Source organism: Athene noctua, chromosome 2 (genome assembly GCF_965140245.1).
Source record: "Athene noctua chromosome 2, bAthNoc1.hap1.1, whole genome shotgun sequence".
Taxonomy (NCBI): domain Eukaryota; kingdom Metazoa; phylum Chordata; class Aves; order Strigiformes; family Strigidae; genus Athene; species Athene noctua.
The window spans coordinates 157,227,314-157,240,899 of NC_134038.1; the positions used below are offsets into that span (position 1 = coordinate 157,227,314).

The following is a 13,586-nucleotide window of genomic DNA, read 5'->3' on the forward strand; positions in this document are numbered from 1 at the left end:
TTGTTGCTTAGTATCTAAGTAAAACAAATAATGTTTGAACTACTTCTTACAAAAGCACACATTTAGATTTCACTTTAATTTTTGTATTCCAAGTCAAAAATACATACATAATTTGCCTTCTGAAAGCCAAAGGAATTAAATAAGTCCATTTACAGGGAAAAGAATTAAAAAAACAGTCAAATTGCTTTATCTTTCACTATAGAGAAAAAATGCTGTATACCCACCAAAAAGGCAGTATGGTTACATGTGTTTACCAGCACTGTATAACGTAGAAAAGAAGTGCCATAAAACATCTTTTAAGTGTTGCAGGTTGATAACGTTTTATCTCATGAAGATAGATCTGCTGATAATTTGAGTAAATATAAATGCTTTCTAAATGTATTTCTTGAAAGATTAGCAAATTTAATAGATATTTTTCAATAATTTTATTTTTTGTTAACAAGCATTAGCTTTCTCAATGGTTCTCAGCCTGGGATGTAGCTGACCACTGGAAGCCAATCCTAATGTACCTTTTTTGAATTTGCTGTGCTAATAAAAGTAGCAAGGCACTGCAACCACACAGAGAACAACTGTCTTGGTTTAGGAGGTACCACTTCCATAGAAAACACCTTTGCCATGGGATGGCAAAGGAAAACGGTAAATCTTCCAAACTAAGTGAAATGAATCCAGTTTGCTTCTTGATGACACTTAAAAAGCAAAGAAGTAGTAAATACCCTGTCATGACTTAAGAATTTTTGGCAAGATATTCTGGCATAAGTGAAACTTTTTGGATGGGTGGAGGACCTTGGAAAATTATCAGAGACTCATGATTAGGGTTTTAGAAGGATTTCTATTTTCTGTTTTGACTAGTGTCTTCAACAATATCAGCCAGAAAGTAGCAGTTAGCATGCTGGAGATTAGAAATATTTGTTATATTGAAAAATAGGAGCACTGATGTAGAAGGAAAGATATAATCCAGCAAGACTAAACATAAAATTTAGCACGTTGTGCAACTACCTGTTTCCACATGGGAGTAACTTTGAAGAATATTTGGTCATTACTAACTGAATTTGAATTATGATCACCATATTACTTCTAACAAAATAAGCACATTCAAATGCATATGCAAAGACATTATCTGAAGACACGGGCCAAAGCAGCCCTTCAGAGCAGAGCAGGAAGATTATAGCCACTGTTATGTATGCTGTGTTTCAAGAACATATGGTGCAAATGGATGGGCCAGGACAACATCAAGAATTTTCAGAGGTTTGGAAATCCGTGCTCTGCAAAAGAAAGCTGAAGAAACTGGGGTTCTTTAATTCAGGAAGAAGGGAGAAATATCCAGTGAGCCCCTGTGAAAAAGAATACTTTCCTCTAAGTTGAATGACCTAAAATAACAGTAAGGAAGGTTAAATAGAGATTAAGCAAACTTTTCTGAATATAAAGATAGTTGAGCACTAAAATACATGGTTGAGGAAAGTGATGAATAGGTGAGTGGAGGTTTTGAAGAATGGGTTAGACAAGTATCTGCTGAGAATCATGTAGCTGTAATGATGCAGTTTGCTCCTACCTGAGGGCAAAGTGGACTAGAGCTGATATTTAAAGGTACCTCCACCACCTTCTTTTCCCTGACACACAAGTGGCTGTTCCATTATAAAAACATGTGTTTGCAAGACTTTAAAATGTCATCTTTTTCTTAAATAATAACCTAATTGCAATCTGACTGCAAGTCAGTTGTTACTAATAAACAAAAAGCTTAGCAGCATCAAGAACGGGAAGAAAGAGTGTTGTGTGACTGACTAACAATTGGTGGTATGAGAACTCTGGTTCCAGAAATGTGTCTGGACATAGAAGCTACTTTTTTTTTCTTTTTTAAATTTATTTGGATTACCTAATTGCAACAAAGATTACACATTAGGTATAAGGAAAGCTGAATGATGAGAATGTAAAAAATGTAATTCCTTACACTTCATCATCTCTGAAGTTCTGTATGTAGAAAAAGTTTACTACTCATAAATGCCTGTGTAGACAGATTGCAAATGTCTGATGCTTTTGCTTTCTAAAGGGTCCATACATGATTATAAAGGAAGGAAATATATACTAGATTGGGAAATCTCTGTCAACAAGTTGTTCTTTTACCATTTCTGCAAGGTTGAAGAGAAACTAGAGTAAGCAAGGGCTTGGGGGGGAGGGGAGGTGGTATTGTTTCAGGAGGGGTGGGTTTTTTTCTTTTTTACTAAATTCAGCATTTATCATAATATTCAAGAAATAGTCTTCATTCAAAATGAATATGTGGTGTGATAGCATGTGCTATTTCAAAAGTGTGCAGCAAAATAGGTAATGGAAAATGATTGATGGATTAGCTAGGAAGCATGAATTACTATAGTGCTCTGTTGTATTGGAGGACTCAGTTGACACATACAACGTCTCAACAAAACAACAGGTGTCCAAAATCAGCCTGTCTTCTTTATCTGTGTTGAAACTTCAAGAGCATATTAATTGTACAAAGCTAGTTTTAAGGTTCACCATCTCCCAGTGACATACTTGAACCACAAGGTGATCCCATATGTCCTGTTTCTATATATCTTCTTATTTCTTACAAATACAATTATCTTTTCCGTGAGTGTCAACTTACTGAATAATTTGATAGTAGGAAAGGGAATGAAAGCAGGTATTGAAAGCAAACAGAACTGTGTGCAGTCATCAGTAGTACACCCAGAGTATTTTGTTTCTTCTCACTCTTAACTTGCCTTCCTGTCCTGAGCATGTCTTAGTCATGTGAAACTGTTTCTAGATGCAGAGCTTCTAATCCCATGGACAGCAGGCATTACCTAGTAAGTTTTTATCTGTAAGTATATTTCTGTCTTTGTTCTTATTCTTCATAGATGCCAGAATTTCAGAAGAAGACTGTCCATATTAAGGACCCAGGGAGAGTAGAGGAGATTATTTGTGGCCTCATCAAAGGTGGAGCTGCCAAACTTCAGGTAAAGATAGTAGGAGGTGTAACCAGTTGGGAATGAAAGCAATCATATGATTTTTTGCTCTGTGCCAAAAATTCTAAGAATATTTATAATAGAAATCAGCCTTCGAGTAACTTCCAAAACTTGGACATCTGATAACTCTTTTAATAGCCCTTGTTGAGTCAACTGTAATTCAGCCAGACACTAGTTAATTAAATGATATAAACATATAATCTTAGTAATTTCAGGAATCAGAAAAACAGTTTTGTCAGAATAAAGTTATTCTTATAGGAGATTCTGGCTTACAAGGGTTCAATAAAGCAGGGAGATTTCTGTGATACACATGCTACTCAACCGCAACTATTGATCATTCAGAACTTCTAGCCATCCTTTATTTTGTCCCTCCGTGTTGTAAGACAGTTTTGCTTTTTCTTTCTTTAAATAGATTATTACAGATTTTGATATGACATTAAGTAGATTTTCCTGCAATGGAAAAAGATGTCCAACTTGTCATAGTGAGTACTTTTTTTTTTTTTTTTTTAATATGGATTGGTTTGTTCACTCCCTTTTAGTTTTCCTACTTTTTAATTTTCTAACCAATTTATAGTCTGAGATTTTATAGTGCCTTGTTACCTAACCTAATGAAAAAGTATTATAGTGAGTGTCTATATGTGGTTTATGTATAGATGTTTTAATCACAATCTGTGTGAATTAAAATCAGGCAAGTTGTCATTCACAAAAAAAATAAGTTCTGAACTATAAAATGTTACTGGCTAGATATGGTAGGCTTGAATTATTTTTTAAGAGCTCATAATAGTCCTGACTCCTTCCAAGGCCCAGACAGTAAACTCTTTGGAATTTTTGACATTTTATCCTGTAGCCTTTCAGAACAATTAAAATAAAATAAAAAAAAAAGATTAAATAATGAAGTGGGAGTCCTAAACACATAGTATGCCTCCTCATGGTGATTTCAGAAACAGTTAAATCTCAAGAAACAGATAGAGGTTTGTAATTAACCTTTTAATTCAGAGTTGAGGTGAAGGACAGTCATACATCTTCATGCTTATGAAGAAAAATATGTCTTTTACTGGTTGCTGGTAAGAAAAATTCTGAGGAAACATAGTGGTATGTCAAACATTGTCTTCTGTGCCATTTACAGTGTCATGTAGCAAAGTAAAAGAAATATAATGTCTTGTTTAACACTTTTTTTTCCACCCCCTAGACATCATTGATAATTCTAAGCTCATCACAGAGGATTGTCGGAAAAAGGTAAATGGAAAACCTGCTAGTTGCTGGTTTGTTGTTCAAACAACTGTTATTATTCCCTGGCTCTATTGTGTGTTGAATTACGCAACCTGACGAGACAAGGGATACTTTCAAATCCTTAAAGCTCTCTGAGCTGTCTCACCAACTGTAAGGCATCCAGTCACTAATAGAAGTGAACATAAATATTTGTATCCTTGACAGTAGTTCAGTTTAACAGTATCCACTTTTTCTTCTTAGATATATTTACAAGATAACTCTATTCAAATAGTATTTCAGATTCCATTTTATCTAAATAATGTAACCAGAATAACGGAAATTATTTTGATTGGTTAGATCAAATAACAAGTGTTATTTTGTAAAAATACATTAAACGTCTGTTGTTTTTTTTCCCCCTCCAGTTATTGCAGCTGAAAGAAACCTATTATGCTATCGAAATTGATCCAGCTCTCACTATTGAAGAAAAATATCCATATATGGTAGAATGGTAAGAGACACCAGCCATCTTCAAATTGTACTAAGATTAGATTTAATAAGTTTTTAAAAGCAAATTTAATGGTAGTAATTAGCTTTTAGCTATTTAATTTATTTAATCTCTTGGAGTGTTGTGCAACAACTGTTTTTGCTTTGCTGTTAACTTGAAAGAGCAAGAATTAAATATACAGGATGCTTTTCATCTTGAGAGTTAATGAAAGGTGAATCTTTACAAGTCAATTTCCACCCATTTTTTGTTTATATTCTAGGTACAATAAATCTCATGCACTACTCATTGAACAAGGCTTAGAAAAGGATAAGTTTGCAGAAATTGTGAGGGAATCTGATGTTATGTTGAAGTAAGTTCGTTTTGATTTGAACAATACTGTTTCGGAGCATTTTCTGTACATTCTTACTGTGTGTTTTCAGGGGCAGGGCACAGAGGAAACAACCAACCAACCAGACAAAAAACATTCCTGAGAATATGACACCATAATCTTGGAACATAGTGAGGTCTTCATGACCCTGCTTTATTGGTATTTTGTAGCTAAATGCTTGCAATGATCACACTAGAGGTATTGAAAAAAGTTTCCCATCTCTACAAACTTCATTTATGTAGACTTTCATCTTCTTGAAATTGCACTGGTGGCTCTTTTTCTAAGGGGAATGCAGAGTTCAAATTTGTTCCTGAAAAACATTCTCTATAATAGTTCTTTCTACCTGAGATAAAAATGCAGTGACTTGAGGAGCATGTTTCATATGTTGTATTAAATGTTGTTCTTCCTTTGTGGCTAACAGGCAAGTCTAAGAGCCAGCAAAATCCTTGCTTGAAATGTGCTGTGGCTCCCGTCTCTTTTAAAGTTCTCCAAAATTGTCTGTAAATTTTGGACTACTGAAACAAGATGTTAAAACTTAATTTATGGAAGTGTTTGTTTATCATACTGGCTAAATTCTTATCTTTCACAAAACAGACAAGCACACCATCTCTGCCTGTTTGAAAGTCTAAGTCCATTTGGGTTGAATCTTCATTCACAGGCTAAAATTCCCTCAGAAACTTTCATAATAATTTTTTTTTAAAATGCAAAATTCTACTAATCAAATGTCTGTGTGCAGAAAGTGTATAGAGATAATATTATCTTCTTTCTGGAATACTATACATAGTTTTGATTGGGTACTGAAAATTTTAAAAATTTCAGGAAAGAGCAACAATAAATGTTTTCATGATTTAAAAACAAAACAGAATTTGTTCTATGGTAATAGCCCTACAGAAAGTCAAATATTTAAGCAAGTAAGATTGAAATGAGATGTACAGCCTGAGAGTAGCTAGAGAGAGTTCTACTACTTGCTTGCTTTTTCTGGGGTGTTTGGGGAGGGGGAAATGTTTTTAAATCTTTTAAACATGATTAGATGTTTTAAGGGAAAAAGTTACACAGACTAAGACCAAACAGCTCGATGCAGTAGTTTCTTGCTAAAGCTACGTGCCTTATGTTAGGCTGATGGTTCTTGTTAACCTGAAAAGGTGAGGCTCAGGGAAAACTACTTTTCTTTTCCAAAGATGATGTGAATGTCTTCTGAAAACTCAGACTTTTCTTGCCTTGCTTTATTTGAGATTTGATTTGTATTTACATTCTGTGTTGCAGAGAAGGCTATGAGAACTTCTTTGATAAACTCAGTGAACATAATATTCCTGTGTTCATATTTTCTGCTGGTATTGGGGACATTCTTGAGGAAGTTATCCACCAGGCTGGGGTCTACCATTCAAATGTCAAAGTGGTTTCCAATTTCATGGATTTTGATGAAAATGTACGTATGAAATAACACATTCTTATCAAATATGACTGTTGTATTTAGTAACTATTTATACATGCAAGATGAACATTTTAATGCAACAGATGTAGCCATCCAGCCTGCCATATAGAAAATGACAGTTGCATACTTAGCACTCTCCCAGGCAAAAAAACAAGCAGAGAATAGCAGTTCAAACACTGTTAGTGTGGTGTGACTAAGATACTGTTCATTTCTTTTAACGACCATGTCACATGAAGCCCAGTGCAGCGCTACCCCTCCTCTGAGCAGAGAGAATCGTTATCTGGTCCTAACAATGATATTACAGTCATTACATTATTTAACAGGAATTTATCTTGTTCATCAATAGAGATTACATATTCTGTAATCTGAACAATGTTAGTTCAGGAGTAATATCACCTACTTCATTCTGGATTCTCTCGTCTATATGATACTAGAAATAACTTCAGTGGGGGTTTTTTTATAGGGAATATTAAAAGGATTTAAAGGAGAATTGATTCATGTTTACAACAAACATGACGGTGCCTTGAAGAATACAGAGTACTTCAAACAACTAAAAGACAACAGTAATATCATTCTGCTGGGTGATTCTCAAGGAGACTTGAGTATGGCAGATGGAGTAGCAAATGTTGAACATATTCTTAAGATCGGCTATCTCAATGATAAAGTAAGTAGCCTTATATAACCTTGTAAACTTTGAGTGAAACATTGTGAGTTAAAAACAGGTTTGTTATAATAAGCCTCAGACATCAAACCAAATGTTTGGCCCATATTTGTTTTGAGATTTGGAATATTTTTCATGGATTTCTTGCCTCAAGTGTTTTTCTAACCCATAAGCTACAGGAACACAGCTGCAAATTGCTTTGGGTTTTGTACTGAACTACTTCCAAAAAGGTATTTTGCTGAGAAGTAAAATTCAGAGGCTAGAGAAATTAATCCTCTTAAATTCATGAGGCTTCCCTCTCCCCCCTTTCAATACTGGATTGATAATTGAGCAAAATTATAATCTTCCAAATAACAAATGTAGGCAGTGTATCCTGTTCTTTCTTTGTTTTTCTGAGGCAACACAGAACTGATTGCTAAGTTACAATGCACATCCATTTGCATTCAGGAGAGAGAAAACTTCAGTTTTCTGTTTCACTGTACCTTTAGGGAAGATGAAGAAGTAATTTTTTGTTCAGTACCTTTATGTGCAAGATCCTAGAGTAAACGTGAGGTATTATATCCTGGCATGTGCACACTCCCACTCTGTCATCCTGTGAAATTCTCTCATAGGAGCAATACGTATTTGCATGGCTCATTCCCTGAATTTGGTAGAAAGACATGGCAATATTTTAATGACAAAAAGTCTTTCAGTAATTACTTCTATAACTAAGTGGGTCTTTCTCTTTATCCCTTCTGCAAATAGGTAGATGAGCTTTTGGAAAAATATATGGACTCTTATGATATTGTCTTGGTGAAAGATGAATCCCTGGAAGTTGCCAACTCCATCCTACAGAAAATCCTGTAAATTGCAGTCTCAGGTCACTCCATTCCTTCCAGGAGGCAACTGGACAGAAGAGCACACATGTGCTATCTTAGATGTGTTTATAACTCATTTACAGAACTGTTTAATTTAATTTAAAACTTTTATCTTCATTTTGGTATTTTGAAATACATATGGTATCCATTGTCAACTAGAAGCTCCTTTTACTGCTCTTGTGCTGTTCTTTATTGTCTCACACTCCTGTTATAACTAGATTTAAATTAGATTTATAGATGTGATAAACTGCTGCTGCTGCTGGGATACTATGGTTCACTGTCTTTTAATCAGGCATTTCAGAGGAGCATTTTAGAAAACGTGACTATTTTGTAAAATTGAAGATATAAACGTTCTGTGAATAAGCAGCATGCACATATGTGTTGCCTTTTCTTCTTTCAAGGAAGATGTTTCAGTCTCAGCTGTACTTCAAAAGCTCTTACTCAGATGCTACATACTCCACAATTTTTCATACATACATTTTTCTTCAGTAAAAATTCTTTATTCACCCAATTCAGACAAAATGTTTCTTAACAGATTTTTGTATCATTACAAAATATACTGTATCCTTACTGTTTCTTTCTCCTCTGTGGAATGGGAAGCATGGTTTAAGTTAGTGTATCTGAGGTAGTTTCTCGTCTTTGTAACAACAGTTTCCCAAGCTAATAGTACACAGCCATAATTTCAGCCCCTTTTCAGATCTTATTTTGTGTACTATTTCACTTCTAGCCTGCTGTTTCATGTCAAAGCTAGCATGGCTTGTCTAAAACAATTTCTCTTGGAATTCTCAATGAGCTGCTCCAGGCACAGAAAATCAAAACAAAGCTCGATCTTAATCTCAGATTTGAAAAGCTGACTTAGCCATCTTGCAAAATTAAGATTTCTTGCTACCAGCCCCGTGCCTCAGAAGCACTTAAGGAACACCTCTCCAGACTGGCTGTAGGTCACATTCCCACCCTCTGCAAATTGTGAGCATAATTATCAGCGCAGCATCTAGCTCTTCTAGCTTTGTTATGCCAGCCCTCTCTGTTTAAACACCTACTGAATCTTCATAGAACAATCACAGAATGGCTTGGTTTGGAAGGGACCTTTAAAGGCCATCTAGTCCAACCCTCCCTGCAATGAACAGGGACACCTTCCACTAGATCAGAGTGCTCAGAGCCCCATCCAACCTGACCTTGAATGTTTCCAGGGAGGGGGCACCTACCACCTCTCTGGAGAGCCTGTTCCAGTGCCTCACCACCTTCACAGTAAAAAATTTCTTCAGACAGTATTTTCCATGTGCTGAACACATTAGTGTACTTCATATATAAAATGATACAGCCTAATTTAGCTGCAGCTTTGGAAGCTTACCCTGAGATATTGCAGGAGAAGTTAAAGATGGTGGTGTGACCCTGGTCCTGAGAGAGCTCAGCTGTACCAGCTCTGGTCATTAATAAAGTAGAGGCAATCATACAACTTCCTAGCTCTGCAATATCATCATTGTTCCCCTTTGCTTGCTTTCCACAGCAGGAATCGTGCCAACTTCCATTCCCTGGGGAATTGTAATGAAAATATGGGAGAGTCTAGATCTGCATTCTCTCCCACCAACAAGCAATACACACCTCAAAAACCAGCCTCTTTCCATCCAGCCTGTGGTCTATCATCTAAATTCTGACTTGGTAACATCAGTCACATTTTTTCCAAATCAGCAGGCTTACATCTGTTACCACTCCTGCTGGAACTTTTCCAAGAAGGCAAGGTTGGGGGTAGTTTCCATCCTCTGTAGTAAACTGAAATTAAATCATCCCATTATTTTGAGTGCCTGGCAGAGGCTTGATGCCCAGTCCAAGGTAGCACAAGCATCCTTTCATGATCACATTGCACATGCAGTGCTGGCAGGGAACTGCTGAGAATGGGGACCTTTTGGAAATTCCAGCCTGCATCTTACCATGCAAAGACTGTTGGAGGAATGATGTCCTCCTTGTTCCCTACTTCTGGCACAGGGGCAGCTTGACCCCCAGAAGCAGGAGCCTTAGTAGCCGTCCATTTGAGCAGAAAACCACTTAAACTGTAAGACAACCAAGGAGAGGACAGCATCTTGGCTGCCTTCCACTTGAGACCCACGACTCAGGCAGCAGCAGACTGGAAGAGCTGAAAGTGCCCTGGTGGTGCCAGTGACAAGAGGAGACGGGAGCTGCAGCTGCCTCAGCCCTGGCTGCCAAAAGCCTCTCAGCCAAAGCCAGAAGATGGGGAAGGCCTGAAAACAGCAGTGACAGCTGCCGAGTCAGTGACATCGAGAGCTGCCTCTCACCCTCTCCATCGGACACACGTGCACGCTGCTCCAAGCGCAGAGCAGCAGCGGGTGCTGCAGTCGATGTGTGACTGGCGAGTGGGAGACGCTGCGCAGCGCGGGATGAAGGCGAGGAGGACATCTGGCAGCGGGGCTGGGCAGGGGAGACGTGGCAGCTCTGGGCACTGCAGGGCAAGCAGCTGCCCGGGATGGAAGGAGCTGCAGGCAAGGGCAGCAGTTCGGGGTGTAGCAGATCCCCTTGGAGCAGCCAGGGACAGAACAACTTTGTACAAGCCGTCACAGAGGATCAGGAGGAAGCTACATGCCAATGTAGCAGGATAGGAGAGGCCTGCAGGCACCCCCAGCACCCGGCCAGGAGGGGCAGGAAGGGTGCTTCCCAAGGCACAAGGCACACGCTTTCTCCCTTTCCTCTCCTGCTTGGATGTGCCATGGAGCCAACCTTCACCCTGACTTGCCTGGGCCGGGGAGAAGGGCAGGGCGGTCACATCGCAAAACTGTAAGGGAGGGAGCAGCCTTCTGCGCAGTCAGCTTCTGCCAACGTGATGGTTTCAGCGCTGCCAGCAAGACCAGCAGCACAACGTTACGTACAACCCCCCACAGGACATTGGCATGAGCTGCCCACTCAGCAGCGTGGTCTGCATCACCCTGAGCAGGGCAAGGTTCTTCAGGAATGCTGCACCATTCCCAGGGGAGGTCAGCAGACAGTTTCTTCAACAGTCTGCATTTTGGGTTTTAGGCACCTACAGAATTTACGTTAGCTGAGATAACATCAAGGTTTTAGGGGGGTTAGGGTTGATGGTGCTTTTTGGTTTTTTAAACAAGCAGTCATGCTGGCTCTTTTGTCATAGCTGCCAAATAAAAGTCCAAAAGGCAAAGACATTCTGAAAAACACCAAGGTGTTCGAATGCACTGCTTACTCAACCAGTCTCCGGTTGCAAGGGGCTAATTACTAGGCATTACTCCCGAAGTTTACACTGGGACAAAATTTTCCATTTACAGGCGGGTTACCTTTGGAATACAGATAACGGTTAAAATTTGGAGTATGTGAAAAGCAGCTGATAGCCACAGCTCCACAGCACAAGACATGTCAGCAACACACTCTCTGGCATTAAATCATTCTGGCTACAAGCATAACGTATTTCCCTGCCCATCCCAGCATCAGTGAAGAGGAGGAGGCAATTCTGGTCTCTGTGTAGAGTAGAGAGGCAGGACTGCCCCATGTTCTCATCCAACTTGCCTCAGGATTTCATGTAAACCCACAGATCCTCCCTAAGAATTTTTCCTCATCCTCACCCAATCCTACAAGAAACAAGCCATCACTCCTTCAGCTTGACAAGGATCTCATTGTTCAACTCACCCACACTTGAAAAAAAAAAAAAAATAACAAAAAAAAAAACAAACCACAACAAAAACCCACAAAAAACCCAACCAAAACCGTACAAAAAAAGCACATGCAGAGCAATACGGAAAAGGATTAGGCAGCATCTGTAAAAGCAGTTACTAAAACAGATCTCCAGCTACATCTTCATCCAAGTTACTGAAATCGGTATTGACCCTGTCTAGAGCCCAAGCATAGCAGAAGTGATCGTTTCCCAACTACATGGGCACTTAAAACTCTTTGCCGTGGTAGAGTATTTCAGATCAAACAACCATCTCTCAAGCATTATGTAAGGAAGATTTTCCAATCTCACCTCCAAGCAGATGGACCATGCATGGTCAGTCACCAAACATTCAGTCCACAGTGACAACCACCTAAAGAAAAAGATTCTTAGCCTTCCACAAGGAGACAGGTAAGTTAAGATCCCCAATGCACTTTTCTCCTTCTGTCATTAAATCTTGTCAGTCTCAGGTTCTGTGTTAAGGGCCTGCCAGAGCAGCGAACCTTTGCTAAAACTTAAGAGCAACTAAGCCACGTTGCAATCATCTGATAGAACCCATTTCCTGTACAAAGGGTATCTGCACACCAAGTAATTTACTTCTTGAAATACCACATGTTTTTCTAGAAAAAAGTTACTTACACAATCAGCCTGAACCAGGAGGGCTGATTTAAAAAACCTACATAGTGCTGGACAGATTATCAATATCCTTTTGTCATCTCACATCCCACTGCCAACCATAACTCTTGCTTATATGGTAGTTAGGGGGAAACAGAAAAGTTTTAGGTATTTTTAAAAACACAGCATTTTTAGATATCCTCCAGTTTTTCAAAACAGACTATTTCTAGTCTGTTGGCTAGAAATAAGAATTGATAGCACCAGTCATCTCTCCAAAACCATGAACAAGATTAACGGCAAACAAAATTAACACTGCAGCTACAGGTTAAACCATCCTTCTCCAGCAAGTCTGATTCTTTTAATTGCTATCTAGATTCTGTATTCCGTTGTAGGAAAGAGATGCTATTCACAGTATGTATTTCTAAATCAAATTTCTAACCAGAAACCTTTTGCAACCCTAAAAGTGTATTTCATTTATGATTCAGTTTGGAAAGGTATCATACATTTCCCAGACCATTTTCCCATAGCCAAAGGAGCATCTCTAAAGTTTAAAGCAAAGAATAAGCAGCAAAGTTAATTGAATTTGTTACTTTTTTTTTTTCCTCTACTCAAAACATCTGTTCTGTCTGTATCATATGTTCAAGGTCAAGTATTTGGGACCTTTATTTAGCTAAAAATGTTTCCTTCTTCTCAGTGGGTGTTGCAGCCAGCTCAAATGTCCTCTTACTGTCAAACACATAGTAACAGTCCTAAACCGAGCCAAACACTTGCACCGAGTACTAGCTAAATATGCCATTTTTAAGCTTAAAGCAAAATGTGAAGGTTTTTTCACAGAAAAAAATATTTGAGTTCAACAATTGCAAACTCTGATTTAAGTATAATTTCTGACTACACTTGGAACAGGCAGAGTTATAGAGCAGAAAGTATCACTGTAAAACTAGGAGAGAAAAATCACACAGAAAAACTATTTACCTGGATTTTTCTGGGTACACACCCGTGTTCCTTTCCTCTTCCACTGAGACCGTGACAATCCAGTAGGTAATGGCCAGCCTTGACTGAAGGCAGCTTCCTTTCATCACCCACTGCCTAACAGGAGTCAGCTGCCCAGCTCTGAGAATAGCACCTGGCCTTTTCCTTAGAGGAGTAGCAGCAGCCTGATTTCCAGAGAGTCGCTCATTAGCTAAACCATCCACTTTCATCTGGTTATTAATGACCCTTAAAGAGTTATCATCTATTTTTCTAAAGAACTTAAGTATGTAAAAACATTATTTTTCACTTTGAGGTACAAAGTATTTCCC

At 38.4% G+C, this 13,586-nt stretch overlaps 1 protein-coding gene across 7 annotated transcripts in view; it reads left to right on the top strand.

Annotated features, from left to right (window-relative positions):
• NT5C3A (5'-nucleotidase, cytosolic IIIA) overlaps nt 1-8,170 on the top strand; it is a 28,517-nt gene extending 20,347 nt beyond the window's left edge. For 4 of the 7 annotated variants that reach the window (XM_074900818.1, XM_074900820.1, XM_074900819.1 and 1 more), the window contains 8 exons: nt 2,865-2,963; nt 3,385-3,454; nt 4,162-4,208; nt 4,604-4,689; nt 4,946-5,035; nt 6,317-6,479; nt 6,949-7,149; nt 7,891-8,170. In XM_074900818.1, the coding sequence (XP_074756919.1) occupies nt 2,865-2,963; nt 3,385-3,454; nt 4,162-4,208; nt 4,604-4,689; nt 4,946-5,035; nt 6,317-6,479; nt 6,949-7,149; nt 7,891-7,992 (858 nt within the window). In that variant the 3' untranslated portion in view covers nt 7,993-8,170. Of the gene's footprint in view, nt 1-2,262; nt 2,275-2,864; nt 2,964-3,384; nt 3,455-4,161; nt 4,209-4,603; nt 4,690-4,945; nt 5,036-6,316; nt 6,480-6,948; nt 7,150-7,890 lie in introns of those variants that run through there. The other 3 variants (XM_074900825.1, XM_074900824.1, XM_074900821.1) reach the window with 3 other exon arrangements.
• Nucleotides 8,171-13,586: the final 5,416 nt, after the last annotated feature.